Below are 23,515 nucleotides of genomic sequence, written 5' to 3' on the forward strand. Positions count from 1 at the left end.
TACATTTATCTTAATGTTTTACATAATTAACATTTATGTCAAAAAGTAGACCTGTAATTGTGTTCTTAACCGTGGTCATATTACATTTATGTTTGTATTTATTTATTACATGTTAATTTACTTTTCTTACAAGCTGTATTCCTTGATACGTTCTCTGCTGTCCATCCCCTCTTATTACAAAAGGGCTCTTCAACAAAATCTTCAACAAGTTTTGCCTTCTAACCACTGATCTCACTGTTTCTAACTCGAGTTTCACCTCATAGACTGTTAAATCGATATTTTATTATTATCCTTAAAATCATAATTAGCTTTATTTCATTAAATTGTACTCATAACTTGCTTCCTATTTTGACTCTTGCGTAACATCTTGCGTAACGTCACTGTGAAATCACCAAGTCATTTTAAAAACTCAACAAGCATTATGGAATAAATATAAGACACTGAAGACAGAAAAATGTCAGATACGGTATATTTACATGAGGAACATTTATTTATATATGTGCACACTCACACAAACATAAAGAGCCGTTTTAGCAGCACATTCTCAATGTATGACTGTTTTTACAGTAATAATCTGCTTTTACATTGTAATGGCCAAGGATGGAATTGTTCAAGATTGGGAAGACCAAAGTGAAACATTTTAAGAAGTGGATATTGAAAAGAAAATTCACAAAAATAATCTCCTGACAGATATGAATTCTAAGGGTATATGTCCTCCTCAATTTCTATGGCTGTTATGGTAATACTACTACTAATAATAAATTTACAAACATTTTAGATATGTTTTAGCAAAAATGTGCCATAGTCACAGAATGTGTGCCCCAAATCAGGTCCTGGATTTCTCCCAATAATGCACATTTTGTATGTTTCCACAATCAAACACATCAGCTCTTTTGTTGAAATTGATCTGTCATACAAGGGAGACATCCAAAACATGTACTGCTGTGGGTACCAAGGCTGTAATAATTATATTACATTATATTGTAATAATTATATTGTAACTAATATAAGAGAAGCCAAACACAGAAAAATGTTGAAATCATGACACACACACCTTTCACTGATGAAAAACAAAATCAAGAAAGTTTTTTCTTTGAAGAACAAAATGCTAAAATGATAAAAACAATGATCTACTCCCTGATAAAGTCTACACAGTCTAACATATTGTCCCTGCTACACTTTAACCTGCATCTGGCACTGATTTATCATGTACATATATATGGCTAAAATATGTTTAGTCCAAGAAAAATGCATGTAAACTGTTACCATTAATGCCACATACTATGTGTATTACCATTGAAAAATGAAAGCAGAAATAATAATGAGACCATGGTACCATTTTTATCGCCCACCACATTATTTTTTAACATCATCTTGATAGAAAGTAGCATCACAGATTAAGCTTGTACATTCACAGATCTATGAAACTTTCCTTGTCTTTACTTTTACGAAAGAACTAGAAGCAAGATTTTCAAGGTGGTATTTTTGAGGAATTTCAAATACAACTTATGTTCATTCATCTTCTCTGCCTGCTTATCTTCTATCCATCTCATGGGGCTTGTGTTGTTTTTGGTGTGTTTTTACCGTCCTCACTGCCACCACCACCACCACTCGCAGCCACAGCCACAGCCACAATAATGCCAAACACCACTGCAGCTACAACTGCTCCTATTATCACTTTGTACTTCATATTTTCCCAACGCTTCTTCTGTTTCACCTTAATCGAGGTCTTTGAGAATTTTTCGCTCTGAAAAGAAATAAGTATAATCATTAAAATAATGATTTTAAGAGAGAGAGAGATTCTTGATGACACAAGTGGAGTTTTTTCAGAATTAGAACTGACTTTTTGAGCTTTGGTTTCTTGCAACTGTTGACTTTAGCTGGCTCAGTTAGAGTAAACACATTTGATCGGAATTTAACTCGATGAAACAAATGTTGTAATATCAACATTGAACTGAATTGAGCAGAATAATAACATTGGATTCGGAACTGAACTCATTTCATAATTTTATATTTAACTTGTGATACTGAGTTATACAACTGAATTAAACTAAACTGAGATAAATCGTAAAGCAGTTGTCCTCTGTAGAGCTGTTGCTTCATAACTGACCAATTTTACAAGTTAACACTATTTCCCCTTTTATTGTTGTTTTTATTCATTTTTATGAAGCTGCTTTGAAACAATATGCATTAAATAAAGCTCTATATAAACAAATGTGACTTGACTAACCAAGACTTTCAATAGGATTTTTGATATGTTTATATAATTAAAAACTAAAAAACACAACACAAAACCAAAAGGAACTTGTTGTCTGATTGCAGGGAATGTACTCCACAAACAGCCTGCTTCACTATTACACAAATTTTGTTAATTTCATATCTAAAAAGGAAATGGCGTTCTAAAACTAACATGGTAAACTTAACTCAGGGATGTAAATTGTAAACTCTTTTTTTCCCGTACATCCCACCAAGACACTTAATAGACTCCAATTTGACATGGCCTTGCTTTCCTTAGAAACTCTTGACATTCCAGAAACCTAGTTTATGGTCATAAGATTTCTCAACTAACCATAAAATAAGATCTCAGAACCATATCATGTATAATTTTTGTCAAGCAGTTTTAAAGGCATGAATTCAATTCTATTTATTAAATGATAATATAAACTATCAAGATGATAATATAAACTAACATGTTCAAGTAGTTTATCAGCTCGGTCCTCAAGCTCCCCGAGTTTGCCTGCACGCTCGTCAGCCTTGTTTATGTTATCCAACATGATATCTTTGATTTCCTCCACATTCTCCTGGGCCTGACGGAGGCGGCTTTGTCCATTCTCCTGGAGACAGATGAAATAGATTTATTGGGAAACGCAGAATGACTGGCAAACATCCTTTACAATACATACATTATCATTAATACATTTCTGCAACATGATTTTCCCTATGAGAGCTTAAAATGTCATATTAAATGTTTCACAGAAGAGAAAAGCAATCAATGACTGATTAAAAACAAAAAGTGCTAATGAAGACTTCCTGGACACATCCCATGATAATAGGCTTGGAGATCTGTTGACAACAAGCACTGGGAATGGAATTCTGGAACAGAGCCTCTGCTCTCTCACAGTTTAAGATTGAACAGCGCAGGGGAGAGACAGAGACACTGTGCATTTCTACAAGCTAATGCATCAAAATCCACAATGAGGCCTTTGTAAAAATACAACATGCCTAAGATCCACGAAAATCATGAGATCCATTTAGAGACTGTGACCTCCCTGACATTAGCAGAATGTTAATTCCTCTCTTTATGCTCAAAAGGATGTGAGTGACTTGAGGTCAAGGTTTAGTTGATGAGGGGGCCATCGTAGATCAATGAAATTATTAATTTCACAGGAAATACCACTTACTATTCATGCCATCTCATGTACACAATAGAACAGAAGTTCTCAAAAATGAGTCACAAGTATTAACAGGAACAGCAGGGATATAAAAAATGCAACTAAGATTATTATATAATTGTGTCTAGACTAGTAAAATAAATATGTTTTACAAGTAAGGAGAAAACCATGTATTGTTCTGTTGACACTGAAGGCTTTGCATGAATTTAAACTCTATAGTAGCGCAGCGAGCATACATTTTTAAATATTAGCACGAATTTTAAAGACACATTTATCATCTAATAATAGACCAATTTATAATTTTCAATCTTTGATTTCAAGAATTCTGATTACATTTGTGCTAGAAACAATTCATACATTATTAAACCAATAGCTGTGTAAAAATAAATTAATAACCACTAGTGCTGTCAAACGATTCATTGTGATTAATCGCATAAAAAAGGATTCGTTTACATTATATGTGTGGGTCTTTATTTATTACGTAATGTAAAAATATTTATGTTTACACATTTGTATTATATTCATATTCTTATATTTTATATTTTATATACATTTTAATATGTAGAAACTATTTCTTTTTAATATGTACATGCATGTGTTTGTATTTATTTATTTATTTATAATAAGTATGCACAGTATACACACATATTATGTAAACAAAAACTGTTAGTTTGGATGCGATTCATCCAGATTAATCGTTTGATAGCACTAATAACCACATATGGATGCTAAAGCAAAACCAGTGATATAGCTAGTCTTATGAATAGAAAAGGAAAACTGAAAACAAGACTGTCGTAAAATAAACCATAAAATGGGCCACACATTGTATACATAAATAAATATCAGTGTATAAATACAAATGTAAATATTTGGATGCTAAAGCAAAATGAGTGATTTAGTTTTATGGAATTTGAGTGAAAAGTGACGTGACATTCAGCCAAGTATGGTGACCCATACTCAGAATTTGTGCTTTGCATTTAACCCATCCGAAATGCACACACACAGAGCAGTGAACACACACACACACACTGTGAGCACACACCCGGAGCAGTGGGCAGCCATTTATGCTGCGGCACCCGGGGAGCAGTTGGGGGTTCGATGCCTTGCTCAAGGGCACCTAAGTCATGGTATTGAAGGTGGAGAGAGAACTGTACATGCACTCCCCCCACCCACAATTCCTGCTGGCCTGGGACTCGAACTCACAACCTTTCGATTGGGAGTCCGACTCTCTAACCATTAGGCCACGACTTCCCCAAAAGGAAACAAGAGGAACAAGATTTTATAAAAATGTGTACACATAAATAAATACAATTGTAATATACTGAGATATACTATAGAAATCTTCATCTTTAAAATAGTAGAAGCATAAAAGATCAAACAAAAACTTATAACAGGAATTTATAAGTTTTTCATCACTCTTTGCATATGAACAGAACTACAGGATACATCTCTTTTTACATCCTTTCTTTGCCTCCCTTCCCTTCCTTCCTCTCCACTTCGACTCTATGATAAATATGGAATTTCCTTGAGACTAAACTTAATCCCCTCTCATATGTGTTTTAACTAAACACTAAGCGCCATGTTGTCATTTCAAGCTAACAACAATAAGGGTTAAAAGACCTGGATGACATTCAAATGACTTTTAACATGGGGAAAAACTAGTCAAGTGTAGTAAAAACTAGTCAAAAATTACAATTTGAGCAATCAATGCTAATCAGCTAGGACCTTTTGTATAGTATCCAAAATCAGTGTATAATTTCACTTTCATAATGCAAAGTGACAGATATATATATATATATATATATATATATATATATATATATATATATATATATATATATATATATGATGAAAGAAACTAAGACCACCACGTTTTAACGTTGTTTACCTCAAGTCGACAGCATTTACCTAACAAAGTTGCTTTTAAAAGTTTGACCTGAACAGCTTTATTTTATAAGTTCTTCAGCCGTCACGTGGCCATCTTTTACATTTAAATAACTAATGGCATCTCCAGCTCAAAACGAAACAAAAAAACGTAAAGCTTCAAAGACAAAACAACTTACCATTGTTTAATCTGTCGTTGTTAATACACAATAAACTGTCGCCGCATCTGAAAGAGACACCAGCAGCTGATAAGAGAAAATAACACAAGCTCGATATCTTAAAACTTCATGCACGACGTCTTCAGACTACAATCTTCTTTCACTCTACTGCTATGAGGAAGCGCCTCTCTCTCGTACGCAGTGCGCAGCTGCGTAAAAGTGCACGTCATGGACGCCCATCTGAAATGTATGCTTTTGTTTTTGGCCAGGTCACAGAATGTGTACTTTAAAGTGAGCGAACGGCAGTACTGGTAAAATATTCACAAAAAGCAAATCAAAAGGGAGATATCCTATTGGCGAAAACATAATGTTAATCATTGTTTTGTGAATCGATTCTTTGTAAAGAATCAGTTGAACCGATTCGCAAATCATGCTAAAACTTGAACTGCAGAAATCTGAAGGGAAAACTTCGTTGCAGATGTTGTAAGAAAAACAAGATAAATCACAGCTGGGGAAAATACTGGGGTAGTCAAATGGTTTGTGTTCAGGTCTGGCTGTATTTGCTCTTCTTTAACCATTTTGTTTTCATCTAGAGCTACAGCTGCAGTCAAAAGTTTACACATACACCTTGCAAAATCTGCAAAATGTTAATTATTTTACCAAAGTAAGAGGGTTCATACAAAATGAATGCTATTTTTTATTTACTAAGATAAGAGTTAGATAAAAAAAACAAGTCATACTCACTTTTGCTGAGAGATCACATTTTTTATTTACAAAATATCACATTTCCCAGATATTTATGCTAATAAGATTCAAATCAAAGGCACTTGAAGGGTTTTTTTAAATTATTACTTACTAGTAGATGATTAAAAAATGATTAAATGTCTTAATTAAAAAAGATTGTTTATAATAATGAGGGAGAATAACATGTAAAAATGCTTAAAAACCATGCTAGTTTTACAGACAGTAAGATGGTAATGGAAGCAACACAATATACTGAATAATAAGAATTAGGTTTACAAACATTCAACACAGTCATTTCATTCTCACTACACATGGACATCCAATGCTCTTGACCTCTCCGAAGCAAAGTGCATAAAGCTTCACAGAAAACAAAAACATTCAGAGAAGCGATTTTCACTGGCTGAATTGAGATATGTAAAAAAGTTTTAGCATTTTTAAACAAAAACTGCTAATTGAAAATGACAGTACAGGCTCCTTTCTCAAAACAGGAAAAAGTTACATGTCTTGGGTTTCATTAAGATCGCACTGTGCAAGGCCAAAAAATTTGATGCAGTACACTCAAATTCTGATTACAGTACTGACTGTATGTGGTACAGTGCAAGTGTTACATTGCACGTCAAATTCAATGCAGTGATTTGGGGATACAGAAAATATCCATCATTCCTATCTAAATGACCTTGTTCAGGTGCTCTTGTTCCATTAAAACATTTTTAATTCATTCTATAGGATGGAAATCCGTTTCTCTGTTTTGAAGTTGGGGGCACTGCCAATTTGCAGTAAATATTTAAGACAATAAAATTACCCGTTTCCATAATGAAATGGTGTTTTGGGTAATGCAACATTTATAAGAACACCTTTTTGTTTGACCTTTTACAAAAAACATAATTGTAGGCAAAAGCACAAAGACAGTGACACATCAAATACAAAATAGGGCCACTTGAAGAACATCTTATGTAATCGAATCTAACAGTCTTAAATATACTTCATAATTCAAAAGATGGAACTTTCACCCATTACCTTTGCCGAATCAATGCCAGTATATGACTATTTCAAGGGTATCTCCATTATGAATAATAGTGCAAGTATTTGTATACAGCTGTGGCATTTTATCAGACTTTAGAGAACCATAAAGACAGCTAAAGTGGCCACTAGGATGATCTTTCAGGAGGAGAGAAGTGTAAAAAAAAGGCAGTATTGCGTCTATAGGCTATTTAAAATCCCCCACTTCACAGTTTCAAAACTGTCATTATGGAAGCTACTCATTTGGAGGTGGTGTGAGACTATAAATTGTGAAGGTATATGAGCTAAATGTGCAAATAAAAGATATGTGTGTGTGTTCCTGAAGTTATGACCCGTGCTGGTGTGAGGACATGGTTGCATAAATCTGTATGTGTATGTGAGAGTGCTTGTAACTAATAGAAATCCTATGGAGTGGGAGGTTTGGGTGAACTGGTCGGGATCACACCAGTAGCAAGGAATATGACAATCAGTATAATAATAAGGACTATCACAACAATAACCACAATCAGCTTCACGTTCTTCCACCAGTAAGCGCGAGCAACCTTCTGAGAGGTGTGCCTGAAGTTCTGGGCCTAAGGAGCAGAAAGAGAAAAAAAAACAGTACAATGTCAACTAGTGTGGGGCTATAGCTGCATACATCAGTTAGAAGTGTGGGGAAGATAAGATTCAGCAAGGATGCATTCAGTTGATCAAAACATACAGTAAACGTATTTTTTAATGTTACAAAAGATCTCTATTTCAAACATTTCTTTTTTAAACTTTCAATTTATTATAAATTGAAGCACAGCTAATAAGTACTGTTTCTTGAGCATCACATCAGCATATTAGAATGATTTCTGAAGGATCTAAAGATTGGAGTAATTCAGTCTTGCCATTAAATCATTATTTACATTATAAAATATATTAAAATAGAAAACAGTCATGTTAAATTGGAATATTATTTCACAATATTAATTTATAAATGAATGAACAGAGCCAGACAGAATATTTTTCAAAAATACAGAAAAATCCTAAAATTATGAATGGTTATTTTACGTTGTAAAAAGGTGTGTTTGGATTATAGCTGTAATATGTGAAAGTGAAGTGACATTCAGCCAAGTATGGTGACCCATACTCAGAATTTGTGCTCTGCATTTAACCCATCCGAAGTGCACACACACAGAGCAGTGAACACACACACACACACTGTGAACACGCACCCGGAGCAGTGGGCAGCCATTTATGCTGCGGCGCCCGGGGAGCAGTTGGGGGTTCGGTGCCTTGCTCAAGTGCACCTAAGTCGTGGTACTGAAGGTAGAGAGAGAACTGTACATGCACTCCCCCCACCCACAATTCCTGACGGCCCGAGACTTGAACTCACAACCCTTTGATTGCCAGTCCGACTCTCTAACCATTAGGCCACGACTTCCACGACTTTATAATATGTGATTATAATCAAAGTTTTAGTACTGAAAGACATACCCCAGCTTGGAGGTCTTCAGATTTGCCCATCAGATCATCCAGTCTTTCACCACGGGCCAAGATCCGATCGACATTCTGGGTCATAATATCCTTGACCCCATCCACTTGAGACTGCAAAGTTTTAACTTTATCCACATCCTTTGAAGACTCTCCTTCTCTTGGCTCCTGGATTGAGAGGAAACCAAAACATGATCAAAGTAGCTCCAAGCATACATAGTTATGAAAATCCAGAAAGTTTGTAAGAAGTTATTTTAGTCAAAAGCAATAAACCTACATTTACAGTGCCGCCCACTAATATTGGCACCCTTTGGTAAATATGAGCAAAGGGTGCTGTGAAAATAAATCTGCATCATTTATCTGTTTGGTCTTTCATTCAAAAAACTGAAAATGGGGGAAATACATTATGAAAATAATGTTTTTCTCCAATGCATGTTGGCTACCATTATTGGCACCCCTAGAAATTCTTCTGAGTAAAATATCTCTGAAGTATATTCCTATTCATCTATACATTTTTAGCACACCAGGGTGATTATGAACATGAAATTGTTCAGCCATGACTTCCTGTTCCACAGGATTATAAATATGAGGAACACAAAGGCCAAATTCCATTAATCATCCATCACAAGGAGTAAAACCAAAGAATATAGTTCTGATGTGCAGAACAAGATTGTTACGCTTCACAAAATAGAAAGTGGCTGTAAGAAAAGAGTTAAAGCATTGAAAATCCCAAATTCTACCATCAGGGCAATAATTAAAAAGTACCAATCAACTAAATATGTTACAAATCTCCTTGGAGGAGGACGCGTGTTGACATCGTCCTAATGCATGCTGAAGAGAATTTGAGTGGCCAAAGACTCTTCAAGAATCACAACTGGAGAATTGCAGAGATTCTTGGAGTCAGATAGCCTAATATATATATATATATATATATATATATATATATATATATTAGGGGTGTGACAAGACACGAGACTGGGTTCACAATAACAAGATTTTTAGACTTTTTTTTTAATCCTCAATGATGAAATATATAGGGAAAAAAATTATTTAATTGAACTGAAAAACACAAAGTGCAAAAACATTTAGGTGCATTTTAAAAATCAACTTGTACTTTATGAAATTAAACATCTATTTAAAAAAAATGTATGCAGTAATAAACAACATGAAACACTGCAGAAGGTTTTGCCACAAACTCAACTGACAGGCAAGTAATTGCACAAAAATTATAAATAGTATAAAATAAAGATAAATAAAATTAAATAATAAACAACACAAATATCCCTTTAAAGTGGAAGTGAAGCAGTCAGTCATGTTTTATTTTTTTATTTTTTTTATTAATCAGCTCAAAGTTTGACAAACTCTGCGTTAAAGTGTGAATTCTGTTTTTATGACTGGATAAAGACCTACTTATCATGCATCCACTTGCCTGATGTGAAGATAAAATATCTTGCATACCACCACTGGTGAAAGGGCAAGTGTAATGCAAATATATCTGATATACCTCGGCACAGAAGGTTATAGTCACGTTCTCGCGAGACACATCTTGTGAAGATCTTGTACCATGAGATCTCGTCACACCCCTATATTATATATATATATATATATATATATATATATATATATATATATATATATATATCAAACAGCCCCTACATCACTCCAGCATATTCAGTTGAATCAGTTCACACGACTGGAACTTCAAATGGGTCTGGCTTCTATGGTCAGATGAAATAAAATTAAAAAAAAGAGCTTTCTGGCAGCAAAGCCACTGGATTTTAAGTTCCTTATTTCTGTCTTTTGGTGTAGTGTGTCAGTAGGAAATATCAGCTTACATTTCCAAACATTCACATTGCCATTTTTTGTAATACTAATGCGATTTTTTGTTTTCACAAGGAGTCTGACAAAAGCTAGTGATCCCCACAGAGATCTGATCAGATCATCATCCAGACTGTCTGGAATGACATGAAGAATAAGAACAAACTGAGACGGACTAAATCCAGAAGAACTGTGGCAACATGCTTCAAGAAACCTTCATGCAATGCTACAGTACTGTTAAAAGTTTTAGACACTTGTGTAGAAATGCTGTAAAATGAGGAAGCTGTCAAAATATTGTCATCAATAGATTTTTTTATCAGTAAACTTCCATTAACTAAATTAAATCAAGATTTGGTGTGTTCATCCTTTGTGTTTAAAGCAGCTTTAGTGCTATGTGCACTTGCGCATAGTTTTTCAGGTAGCTTTGCAGGTAGGTCTCTTGAAGCGTCTTGGAGACATTGCCACAGCCCTTCTGAATTTAGTCTGTCTCAGTTTGTTCTGTTTCTTCATGTCATTCCAGACAGACTGATGATGATCAGATCAGATCTCTGTGTGGAGCACTGACGTGCACTGTGTGTGATAACATTAAAAACCTGTCTTTGTATGACTTTTAAATGCATATGGATATATGGAGAGCTACATTTAATCATTCTGAAAATTTGTGATTCAAGCAATTAAAAACATTCAGAAAGGGCTGATATACAGTGCTGCCCATTTCTATATTCAGTAAAAAAAAAAAACTCAATTACAAGAACTGCAGTACATTATATGAAAAACTGTGCACAATAATGCCTTTAGATGTAAGAACACGTGATATTGACAAAAGCGATGCAACAAGATAGCTTTACCACATTACACCTCAAAACACTAATTAAATACAGTAACAATGGTAAAAGCAACTTTTTGCATTATTCATTTTGCCATTTTAGTACTTTTTCCCCATGTTTAGCCACATTAAACACCTTTAAATCCTCTTGAACAGCTGAAACTTTATGAAATAATTTGTCACCAGGAAACCAAAAGCAATGCTGCGTCACTATCTTACCCTTTCTATTCTAGTCACTGTGTTGGTGTCACAAGGCCTTCAGAATGGCAGAAAGCTATTAGGTTACATTGGATACTGATGACCTGAAGTACCATTATTGTGGAAAATGGGACCATGTGATATCTATTACTAATAATGTGATGACAACAACATAATAGAAAGTGAAAATGTATCCATCTAGTTATCCATCTCCTTTAAAGACCCTCTAATAGGCTACCAGCAGCCAAATATTTTCATGATCAAACTTCACAATTTCAAACTACCAGTTCTTCACAATACTGTCGAAGAACGATATTTAAACCACCCCCCCCCCCCCCAAATAAAATGCAGAGGATGTCTTATATTGTGGTACTGTTGAAATTTACAGAAAAAAAAGGTCTTCTGTTGGTCAACTTCATCTTAAGCAACCCAGCATGCGGATCTAACACTTGTGGTTCACTTCAACAGTCAAAGGCGACGTGTGATGTGATCAGCATATTTGTAAACTCTAGATAAAAAACATTTAAATTAAGTAACCATTTAATAAGTGCTGAGCTCAATAGTTGGTTGTGTCTAGCAAAACGGTTTTGCTTCAAAGCTCAAGGTAAAAATCTATCTGTGTAAACATATCTCTAAAAGTAATTTGCAGTGCAAATTGGAAAAAGATTAAGTATAAAAGTATTATCTAAACGGCACATTTTCTAACAATCTCAACCGAGTTATCGACGTCAACTCACAACAGGAACGTATGTAGAAATAACTAAAACTTGAAAAAGGAGCTTCATCCTGTGACTGCCTCAACGCACGTCAAACGGTAAAACTAAAACTTATAAAATATCAACCTTTCTACCTCTTAAAATGATATGATTTACATGGACTCAGACAGAAACACAGTAGGTTAGTTCATTTTTAATCCAATAAGCGATGCACCAACATCAAGCACCTGCTGACTATTGTTCATTTCGTAACTTACCGTACTATTTTGATCAGCCAACCCCATGGTCTCACTGTTTGGTGTTTGAACTTATTCCACGTAAAAAGAACAATTGCACTTCTATACTTTGAAGTTAAAATGTTTCTAACCGTTTCCTCGAATGAGCGAGATGTAAACCGCTTCTACACTTCCTGGTCTCAAATTCAGTCTTTTCCTCCAGCGAACGAGTTTGCTTTGGTCCACCTCTCTAGCCACTCTCCAAAACATCCTCAGGAGGGCGCTGGATTCACGACGCATAAACATGAGGAAACTATCCAGCCATATTTCTGCACTTCAATGATAGTATTGTTCTCGTAAGGCCAGACAGACCAGGGAGTAATTGGACTTTTCAAAACAAAATTAAATAAAACTGCCAATTTCTGATTTTCTTTCAACATTATGTCATTAAAGTTTTTTATTTTTTATTTAAGTAGTCTTCAAATTTTTAGGGCAAAACAATTAATCTTTTTTTCCGCCAATGTAAAAATTGGCTCCACCTAAATGCCTCAAGCATTACATTCATTCATGTGGAGCAGTATAACATTCCAAAATGACATCATACTAAACAAAACAAACATAAACAGATAAACTATGCAATACTTTGATAAGTTTTATTTTTCAAAATTAGATGTTGATGTATACCAAGTCATAAAATGAAGTTTTACAATTTCAATAAAACTTTTTAAAAAATAGAAAGTGAAAGCAGTAACTTCATATTTACTATTACTATAAAAAAAAAATCTAAACAGTTCAATCTTAAAAGCAATCATATTATCTATGCACTGCAGCTCTTGTTTTTCCTGGTACATGTTTTTGAGCTTTCAATTTCACTCAGAAGGAAAAATTCTGTGGTAGTTCCCTGTACAACATTTTTAACATGATCCTGACATCATCCTTCTCTTCTGTTTTGGCCACACATAGATATTTCACATAACATAAAAGAACATAGGAAACAGCATATACATTTTGATACAATTCAAGACTGTTGTATAAAAGATGTGTATCAGTTTTCAGTGGCCTTGTTTAATGACGATATCAGTCATGCCGTCAATCTTGTGCAGCTCCAAGTTCTGTTGATGGAAATAAGAGCTTTTAGATTTACAGCAATCAAATGTTGTGATAATCTAGGAGGAAACATGTTTCCTCATGAGAGCTACAAAACATTCAATTCATACTAATGCAAGACACAGATCTATAAACAAAAGACAACATTGTATTATTAATCAACAACAGACCTCCATCTTCATTGGTTTTTTAAATCATTCGATATAACAGAATACCCACTTTCTCATTAGCCAAGTGCAGAAGGGCCACAAAAGCCAATGGTACTGAGAGGTTGGTAGCCATGGTTGAGGGAAGCCTAGGGAAAAAAGAGAAAAGAAGAATGTATGTACAGTACATGCAAGAAAAATATCAATGCCAAGCATTTCTTCCATGAGCCAGAATAGTGAAAAGATACATAGCACCAAGTAAAAAAATAAACTACCTTTGTACAAGATTCCTGACAGACTGGCTGAATGATTTTTCTCCAGGTACTTCTGTTGTTTCCTCACTGTCCACCTGCTACAAATGGTAATTTAATTAAGTAATAATAATAAACAAAAAAATAAAAAATAAAAAAAAGAGCTTCAATAATCCCAGAAAGCTACAATTACAAACCTTTGCTGTTTTTTCAGGACTATCTGTAAGGAGACCCCACATAGTGGTCTTCAGCTTCTTCATGTCCATCTTTTTGGCTGTCTTGGCATAGTTTATCTCAATGGTATTTACCTAGAGCAAATAGCAAATACAATTAAAGGCTGATTCATACTTCTGCCTCGGATCTAAGCTGTAGGTTGTGCATAGTATGTGCAGGCTACGGCATAGCCCGACTTGCACCTCTCCAAATTGCAGTGGGTCAAATCTACGCGGACCGCAAGGGCTGTGATTGGTCTGCTAGTACCCCTCCCTCCGCATTTGAGTTTTGTGTGTTTTTTGCCCTTTGAAATATTTTAATGTTAAATCTTATTCAAAATAAAACAAAGAAAGAACAAGTGTATTATTTATTATAAAACAGCATCACATCACTTTGTTGTCTGCCACAAACTGTTGTTCTGCCATGGTACAAGTCCTTGTGGAGATTGGAAGAATTCCATCTACTGTTCTGTTGCTGTCTTTTTTTTTGTAGTTTAAAAAAAAAAAAAGATCTGATATTTATTTGCTGCAGTCACGTCCGATGCTTCTCAGAGAAGCTGCTTCTTCTTCGGCTATTGCGGTGGTACTGTGGGTTACACAAGCAACATGCCCGTGGACACTGCAGTCTAGCGGTTTGCGTGTGTACTGCACATTGACGAGGACAATGACACAGAAGTATAAATGAAAACTGAGACAGCCTACGGCTTTGAGGCTATGTCGTATGTCTGATGCAGAAGTATATATCAGCCTTAATTCATGAGTTATCTATCCAAAACATTTGAAATAAAAGCAAGTAACGTAGTGTAGTGAAGTAACCCACCATTTCTACTCGCATCTTACCTTGTGAGGCTCAGGGACGAGACAGTCCTCTCCGTATGTAGAGATGTCATCTGTGTCCAGAGAGAAAAGGGTTGGTCTGTCTGTTTGGGAGTCATCGGATCCTCCAAAGCCTTCAGCATCCTCACTGTCCCCTTCCTATTAACAGAAACCACGAAGCATTTAACAGACCATCTGCATGAATACCTATGACATTTAACAGTAGTGTGTTTTACCTGAAGCCCAGGACAGAAGTTGGCTGTGTCATTAGCGTTGTTGTAATCATACTCTCCTATGTCCTCTCCCAGCTCTCCTGATAATCTTTTCTTTCCTTCTGCGCTGAGCTGGAGTGAAAAAATAATCACTCATATTTATAAAATGAACAAAATAAACTAATCTGGCAGTCAATAGCGTTCTTCTAATGTTGTTTTAGATGTGCCACAACCACTATTTAGTAGGGTACACAGTAATGCAGACAGGAATAAACATTCAAGCACTTACTGTGTTGGAGGGTTTGAGGCTGAGCTGTGACAGGTTACTGGGTGGATACTGGAAGTCTGCTGGAAGTGTGGTTTTCTTATTGCTGGTGTTTAAAGCTGATTTACTAATAGTGGTTGCTGCCTGGAAATAAGCATATCATTGTCATTTTGTCACCAAGTAATCTGCTGCTTATATTTACAAGCTTTTGCTGGAGGGATTAAAATGCATAGTATGAATTGCTTATGAAACTTTTGTTTATTTTGGTAGTCATTAAAAGACACAATATGAGAATTAGCAAATACAAACTTACTCTAGTTGTCTTAAAGTAATTATGAAAGTTGATATCTCCCTTAAAGTCAATTACGAGAGGATTTTTTGGTGCTCGTTTCCGAGGTTCTTTGTCTGGTTTGTGATCCTCTAGACAGAATAAATTAGAAATTGAGTGAAAAATGGCACAAAGAAAGCAAGAAATTAAGAAAGTGATCAAATCCATTCTGTATTATTTGTAGCTAACTGTAACTCTTCTAGGTTAATCTATGACTTACGCTTATGTCCAGGTTTGAAAAGCCAGTAGCCAGGTCCGACCCAGGTAGCCATGGTCCTGGGACTGAAGTACGAGTACTCTCTGGGCTGATCAGACAACTGCAGACACATGGTGGCAATATCCACCTCGCCAATAGGAATAACGCCTCTGTTGATAACACAAATACACCTCACAGTGAATAGGCATAATAAAACAGCACAGAAGACATTTTGAAGCAAATTAAGTGGGTTAATCTGAAAAGACAGAGACTTAAAATACAACATGAAATGTAGCAACTATGATAAGGTTGAGCTTAGGTTTGATGTCTAAATAAGTGAAAATGCACAATATCAAACTGTAACTATTCACTCATTGTGAATAGTGTGAAACAGTCCGTTTGCAATACAACAATTATCAAACATTTTGTGCAATACATTTTGTAAGCACTAACCTTCCTTTCTGAGGACTCTTTGAACAAGCCTCTCTGTGTTCCTTAAACTCCTCACAGTCTCCCTGTCTGCCCTCATCCACATCTATATCTGCATCAAAATTATCCCCAAAGTCTGGAGCCACGTCCTCATCTGGCTCAATGTCTGCATTGACATCGAATGCGTGCTCTCCCTGCTTCATTTTCTCAAGAAGCTGGTTGAGGTTTGTGGTCTATATTGACAATAAGAATGAGAGAATCACATACATTTAAAAAATGTGTGTTTTTCCAGCAAGGATGCATTTATTTGATCAAAAGTGACAGTAAAGACATCAATAGTGTTACAAAAGATTTTTTTAAATGCTATTCTTTTGCATTTCATCAAAGAATTTTAGAAAAGAAAAAGTATCCAAGAAAAAAAAAAGATTCAAAACTGTCTCACCTGTTCAGGGGTCCATCGAGTAAAGGAAAAATCTTCTAAGGATGGACAAATTGGTCTGTCCTCTAGTGTCTTTAAATGACCTGGAACAATTAAAAAGCTCCTGCTGTCAAACATCTCTGTGGTTGTTACACCTCACAACACATGCAGAAACATTTAGGCTAGGAATACAGAATATTACTTGGTAAATTCAAGAGTAAACTGTCCCAAGACTTTGAACAGTGTGTGATGTGCAAAGCCAGTTTACCTATAAATGGTGAGGCAGGAACATGCTGATGGGTCACCTGCACAGGAAGCAGCTGTGACTTCAGCAAGGTCATATGTGAAGGGAAACGAAGCTCACAGCGACTGTCTTCACTGAACAGCACAGAGAGGAACACTCCTGCTGTACTGTTCTCATCAAAGGAAGCAGCCATGCGCTGGAACATGGGGTCCACCTGTGCAAAAGAATGTTTAAGATCTTCATAGTTTATGTCACCTTCAAAAATGCTAGGGATTTTCACTCAAACTTCGGGAACATTTCAAATGTATTGCCGTCTATGCATGGTCTGAGAGCTCTCAGATTTCATCAAAAATATCTTAATTTGTTTTCCGAAGATGAGCAAAGGTCTTATGGGTTTAGAACGACATGAGGAGTAATTAGTAATGTTTTTTTTGCGTGAACTATCCCTTTAACAGTATGGATTTCTATAACGCTACTTTGAAACTATGTGTATTGTGAAAAGTGCCATACAAATAACTTTGACTTGTCTTGACTTTAGTCATATTATTCACCTCACACTTCATCTCTGATTCAGAGAGATTGAGGTTACTGAGGTTCTGCTCCACTGTCTTCTTCGGAGGTCTTTTCTTAATCTGTTTAGCAGCCACTTGCGGTCCCTGACCGTCCTCAGCTACCTCCTCCTCTTCACCATCTTGACCTGGAATGAGATGAGAATTTATTAATTCTGTGCATGAACCCTGAACAGAGTATGACACGTTCATCCACCAGGAAGACAACAACCACATTAACCTCTCCGACCAATCCAACATTCAGCAAAAATAATCTTGTTATCTTATCTATGTTCTCGTAATATTCAAGCAGACCCATGACTTAAAACAAATACTCACTCTCTTTTGGTTTGGTCTCAGATCCCAAGCCTCCTAGGACTCTGTAAGCATCCGCATGAACTGCATCCACCCTCACCGCATAGATTTTTGTGCTGGCATCCAGGGTCCCTGCTGCTACCTGGATCAACCCACCAACACGGTTGCGATATGGTTTCCAATAATGCATGTAAACTGGTGCTCAAATCAAATTCAACGAGTTTCTACCTTGAAGTTGAGCTCTGAATCTTTCTGTTGGAGTATGTCTGCCATGTAATCAATGAGGTGTAGGCCAAATGCATTCTTTGTGGTGATTTTCTGTAAAAAAACAAACAAGGCAACCAATAGTAGCACTATTGCATTTAAGAAAGCAGGAAACCAGTAAAGTATGGAATACATAAATATCAACTCACATTTTCAGTGGAAAGCTTGATGCAGGTAGAATAATGCTCCGATATCTGTGCAGATGACAGCTTAGGGAAAGCAGCAGGTGTGCCTGCAGTACTATGGTAAAGAAAAAAACTAGTTTGTAACTTACTCTGAGTCTGCATATAATAATGTTGCAGCTGAACACCAGGGTTCTAACCTACCTGTGGCTACCAGCCTCGTTAATGGAGGAGTCGGTCACCCCGTGAAGGTCGATGACCCTGGATCTGCGTCTTTGACGTCTCTCCTGTTCATCATCGTTTCCCTGGATGTTATCCAGTAGAGGTGTGCTGGTGGCCGACAGCGCGGCTTTGTGTCCTAATGCCGGCGAGGACCACTGTCGTGGCCGGGATGTTGGGGTACTGAATGCGCTCATAACGAAACTATGGAACAATATTAGCTTGTTATATATGCATACACCATTATGTAGCGTTTTCACAAAGTAATTTACAGTCTGCTTAACAGTAACGTTACCGTTAGCTAGTGAATTCCGGGGACCTCGCTACGTAAACAAATTAAATGAACGTTTATCTAGCTGCTTCAGATAAAAACCAATAGACAATAAACATATCCGCAATAAAAATGTTATATAAAGTCATACGTTTATAAACCTAAAGCGAATTTATACATGCAAACGCTTCCGTTTTAAGATTCAACAAAGCGTTATTTGAACCTTTGCTAGCTAACGTTAGCGCTTAGCACGCTTCTGAAAACGACCGAGATTAAAATTATAAACGGTGGTATTGTAAACGTTCCTCAGATAAAGTACAAAAAACAAGTGTTCAAGTTACCTGCGATTATCTGATGATTTTTAAGTAGTAACACTGATCCAAACTTTCTCTAATTCCGTCTGTTAAGACAACCATTTGAAAAATAGCGCCGAACGGTTACACTACTACTACTACTACTAGTGTTTAATGGCGGTTTGGCAGACCAACATAAATGGTGCATTTCCGCCACCTACTGATCTGGAGTGTGGAGTGTACTTGGCTTTGGAAGAGAGAGAAAAAAAAAAAAAAAAAAAAAAAAAAAAAAAAAAAAAAAAAAAAAAAAAAAAAAAAAAAAAATTTAAAAAAAAAAAAAAAAAAAAAAAAAAAAAAAAAAAATTAAATTCTATTTACTATTCCTGTTTTATTTAGATATTTAAATAATAATTCATGAATTCTTGATTGTCTTATTCCATTTCCTAGTAATACTTTAATTGAAATTGTATCAACTCCCATCCTTCCTAACTCTTGACTTAACTGTTGTCTCTCCCTTTCATATGCAGCACATTCTAAAAGAATATGCTGCACTGTTTCTAACTCCCCGCAATTGTCACATTTTCCTGTATCATGCTTCCCTATTTTATAAAGACTATAATTTAATGCAGTGTGACCAATTCTTAACCTTGTAATAATGACATCTTTTTTCCTATTTCCATATCTTTTCCTCTCATTTCCAACCCGTTCCTGAATTTGATAAAGATGTCTTCCTTTAGAGTCATTATTCCATATCTTTTGCCATTTTTTACTAATTTCAATTGCTATTAACCTCTTGATTTCTGATTTACTTAATGATACCTTAATTTCTATTTGTGGATGCTTTAATGCTTTCTTTGCCAACTTATCTACCTCCTCATTACCATCCACACCCACATGTGCTGGCACCCAGAGGAAGAATACCAATACCCCTAACTGCCTTGCTCTAAATAAACCTTGCAAAACTTCAAATATTAAATCTTGTCGAGATTCCGATTTTCCACTCATAAGACTAGTGAGAGCAGCCATTGAATCCGTACATATCACAATTCTTGATGGTTGCACTTCTTCAATCCACTGTATTGCTAATATGATAGCTAGTAATTCAGTAGTAAATACTGACACATGATCCGATACTCTTTTTGCAATTTTTATATTAAATGTAGGAATGAATACTGCTGCTGCTGTTCTACAAGACTCTGGATCCTTTGACCCATCTGTAAATACCTGTAATACTGAATAATATTCTCGATTTACATACTGTTCAACTACTAACTTAGTTGGTATGCTTATTTGATTATTTATTTCTTTATGTATTTGTAAGTCAATTAATGGCATAGGATACATCCAAGGGGGAATTGCTGGTATAGGAACAGAAGGGGCTATTAAATATTCTTTCAATCCCAAGCTATTTGCCTCCTTCCCTACTACCCAACCAAAGCTTTCTATTTCTTTGTATTCATACTCCCAACATTCCTTCAAAAGTATTTTTACTGGATGACTTTCCAGATGTCCACACACACCAGACCAGTATCTCATCCTCAATTGAAGTCTGCGTTGTTCCAATGATAATTCTCCTAATTCAACTTGTAATGATACTACCGGAGAAGATCTAAATGCTCCACAACAAATTCGCAATGCCTGATTTTGTATTACTTGTATTTTTTTAAGTAAAGTTTTATTCGCAGAACTATATACCATACTTCCATAGTCTATATTTGACCTGATCACTGCATAATAAATTCTTTTCAGTGACTGGCAACTTGCTCCCCAGTCCGCACCTGACAAGCATCTTAAGACATTTATTCCTTTTTTACACTTTTCTATCAATTTCTGAATATGAACTCCAAAGTTTAATTTATAATCCATCCACATACCCAGAAATCTCACTACATTGACTTGTTCCAGCTGATTACCATACATTTTAATATTTAACATAGGATTATTTTTCTTATTTGAAAAACAAATTACTTGTGTTTTTACCACAGAAAATCGAAAACCCCAACTATTTGACCATTTCTCCACCTCCTTCACTGCTTTTTGCATTTTATTCTCTACAAGCAGCCTATTACGCCCCCTTTTCCACAATGCCCCGTCGTCTGCATACAATGATCTTCCTATTCCAGTCTCAATATTTCTAAATATATCACTAATCATTAAGTTGAAAAGAATAGGGCTGCTCACACTTCCCTGGGGAGTTCCATTCTCAATTGAGAGAATCCTAGAATATGCAGACCCTACTCTAACTTGAATCGTTCTTCCAAACAAAAAACTTGAAATCCAGTTATACATTTTTCCCTCAATTCCCAAACTTTCCAATTTCATTAACAGCCCTTCTTTCCACAACATATCATAAGCCTTTTCAACATCGAAAAAGACTCCCACCAACATTTCTTTATTAACTTGAGCTTTTCGAATTTCCGCCTCCAAACTCAGAATTGAATCCATCGTATTTCGCCCTTTTCTAAATCCGCTTTGACATGCTGACAGCATACCTTTACTCTCCATTTCATACGTCAACCTATTCATAACCATCCGTTCCATAAGTTTGCATAAATTGGATGTCAATGCAATTGGTCTATAACTAACTGGCTGGGAATGGTCTTTTCCAGGTTTAGCGATTGGCACTATTACTCCATGTTTCCAACTCACAGGAATCTTCCCTGAATCCCAAATTTTATTAAAAAGTCTTAAAATTATATTCAATGATCCATCTGACAATTGCTTAATCATCTCATAACAGATTTCATCCTTTCCTGGGGAAGTATGTTTAACCCCTACAAGTGCTCTCTTTAACTCATATAAAGTAAATGTTGAGTCTAACCTACTTCCTGACGGAATCTTCTTTTCATATATATGCTCATTCTCTTTCACTTTCTGTTCCCTATACTTCTTCATATTATCTGTAATATTATCATTACTATGCACCTTTACAAATGCTTCCACTAACATCTCTGCTTTATCACTATCTTTTATCGCTATTTTCCCATGTCCTACTAAAACTGGAATATTAATATTTCTCTGAATCCCTCCCATCTTCCTAATCATGTTCCAAACTTCATTTATTTCAATGTCTTCCCCTATTCTATTGCAATATTCTCTCCAGAACATTCTTTTTGCTATTCTTATTTCTCTCCTAACCATAGCCTGAGCTCTCTTAAAAATAATGTAATCAGTAAACAATACAGATTTTCTGGCTTTCTTCATTGCTTTATTTCTTTCCCTCACTGCCTTACTACATTTTTCATTCCACCACGGGACTGCTTTTCTTCTACTTATAGTTTTCGTTTTTCCTATTACTTCCTCTGCCGTATTTCTTAACACTTTAATTACTTTCATACTTAACTCTTCTATTTCTTCAATTTCTCCCATTTCGTTCATATTGTTATTACACAGTTCTTTAAAAAGCTCCCAATTAGCTCCCTTAAATTTCCATCTTGGCATTCTCTCCACCACAGTTTGTACAATATCCACACCAATTTGACACCATATTGGATAGTGATCACTTCCCATTGAACTTTGCTTGCTTACACTCCATTCACATTTTCTAGCTAGATCTTCTGAAACCAGAGTAATATCTAATGCTGAATTACGCCCATTACTCACATCTATTCTTGTTATACTTCCATTATTAATACATACTAACCGTCCCCAATCTAGCATTTCTTCCACTATTAACCCATTATAATCTGATTTAACACTCCCCCATAATGTATTATGTGCGTTAAAATCACCACACCATACTACCTTCTGACTAGTATTACCTCTTATTTTTTCCACTGCATTCTTACATAGCTTTTCACATGGATTATAAAAATTAATTATTTTTATACTTTGATTCCCTTCCCATACTTCCATCATCAACGCCTCTTGATCCTCACTCACTTCTACATTCCTGTATCCCACCCCTTGTTTTATAAATATTGCTACCCCACCTCCATTACAGTTTTTCCTATCTTTCCTAATTAGTTGATACCCTTGCAAAACAAAATTTAACTGAGGTTTAAACCATGTCTCCTGTATACATATAATATCTGGTCTTTTATCCAGATCAGAGATGAATTTTTTAAACTCTTGTCCATTAGCAATTAAGCTTCTCGCATTCCACTGGAATATTAAAAGCACCATTATGAACCACCACATCCTGCTTGCGTATTTGTTAACTGCATCTTTAATTTTTCATTAATCATTTCCACAGAAATCCCCTCAATCTCTAGATATTTTTCAGCTGCTTTTATTATTATTCTGATTCTTTCAGTCCGGCTTTCTGTTTGCGCAGAACAATTCACCACTTCAGCTATAAAGGTTACAAATGCCACATTATTCTTAATCCCAAAGCTCTCTTTAGTTTTTCCCTGAGCCGTTTCCATCTTTTGTTGAGGAATTCCTTTACCTTTATCCCCTGATTCCAAAGTATTTCCTACTTTCTTCAC

At 35.6% G+C, this 23,515-nt stretch overlaps 3 protein-coding genes across 5 annotated transcripts; all 3 read right to left on the bottom strand.

Annotated features, from left to right (window-relative positions):
* Nucleotides 1–471: 471 nt before the first annotated feature.
* Nucleotides 472–5,702, bottom strand: vamp5 (vesicle-associated membrane protein 5). Its single transcript, XM_059550831.1, has 3 exons — nucleotides 5,456–5,702; nucleotides 2,691–2,834; nucleotides 472–1,747 (listed from the first exon to the last, which is right to left on the bottom strand). Exons 1-3 carry the CDS (start codon nucleotides 5,456–5,458, stop codon nucleotides 1,550–1,552), a joined length of 345 nt encoding a protein of 114 aa, XP_059406814.1. The 5' UTR covers nucleotides 5,459–5,702; the 3' UTR covers nucleotides 472–1,549.
* Nucleotides 5,703–6,370: 668 nt separating this feature from the next.
* Nucleotides 6,371–12,661, bottom strand: LOC132141374 (vesicle-associated membrane protein 8-like). The gene is made up of 3 exons (XM_059550832.1): nucleotides 12,472–12,661; nucleotides 8,660–8,824; nucleotides 6,371–7,770 (listed from the first exon to the last, which is right to left on the bottom strand). The coding sequence occupies exons 1-3, from the start codon at nucleotides 12,496–12,498 to the stop codon at nucleotides 7,603–7,605; spliced, it is 360 nt and encodes a 119-aa protein (XP_059406815.1). The 5' UTR covers nucleotides 12,499–12,661; the 3' UTR covers nucleotides 6,371–7,602.
* A 525-nt stretch (nucleotides 12,662–13,186) lies between these two features.
* Nucleotides 13,187–19,235, bottom strand: ncaph (non-SMC condensin I complex, subunit H). 3 transcript variants are annotated; one of them, XM_059550833.1, is made up of 18 exons: nucleotides 19,134–19,235; nucleotides 18,507–18,725; nucleotides 18,330–18,420; nucleotides 18,145–18,234; nucleotides 17,941–18,058; nucleotides 17,605–17,750; nucleotides 17,078–17,267; nucleotides 16,834–16,913; nucleotides 16,416–16,624; nucleotides 15,987–16,132; nucleotides 15,752–15,858; nucleotides 15,463–15,582; nucleotides 15,198–15,305; nucleotides 14,986–15,120; nucleotides 14,131–14,241; nucleotides 13,958–14,034; nucleotides 13,756–13,831; nucleotides 13,187–13,541 (listed from the first exon to the last, which is right to left on the bottom strand). In XM_059550833.1, exons 2-18 carry the CDS (start codon nucleotides 18,716–18,718, stop codon nucleotides 13,482–13,484), a joined length of 2,076 nt encoding a protein of 691 aa, XP_059406816.1. In that variant the 5' UTR covers nucleotides 18,719–18,725; nucleotides 19,134–19,235; the 3' UTR covers nucleotides 13,187–13,481. The 3 variants fall into 3 exon arrangements, 2 of the variants coding, with proteins under 2 accessions (XP_059406816.1, XP_059406817.1); XM_059550834.1 differs by lacking the exon at nucleotides 19,134–19,235 and having other exon boundaries at nucleotides 13,958–14,031; nucleotides 18,507–19,106; XR_009433891.1 differs by lacking the exons at nucleotides 13,187–13,541; nucleotides 19,134–19,235 and having other exon boundaries at nucleotides 13,958–14,031; nucleotides 14,127–14,241; nucleotides 18,507–19,106.
* Between the last annotated feature and the right edge of the window lie 4,280 nt (nucleotides 19,236–23,515).

Source organism: Carassius carassius, chromosome 5 (assembly GCF_963082965.1).
Source record: "Carassius carassius chromosome 5, fCarCar2.1, whole genome shotgun sequence".
Taxonomy (NCBI): Eukaryota; Metazoa; Chordata; class Actinopteri; order Cypriniformes; family Cyprinidae; genus Carassius; species Carassius carassius.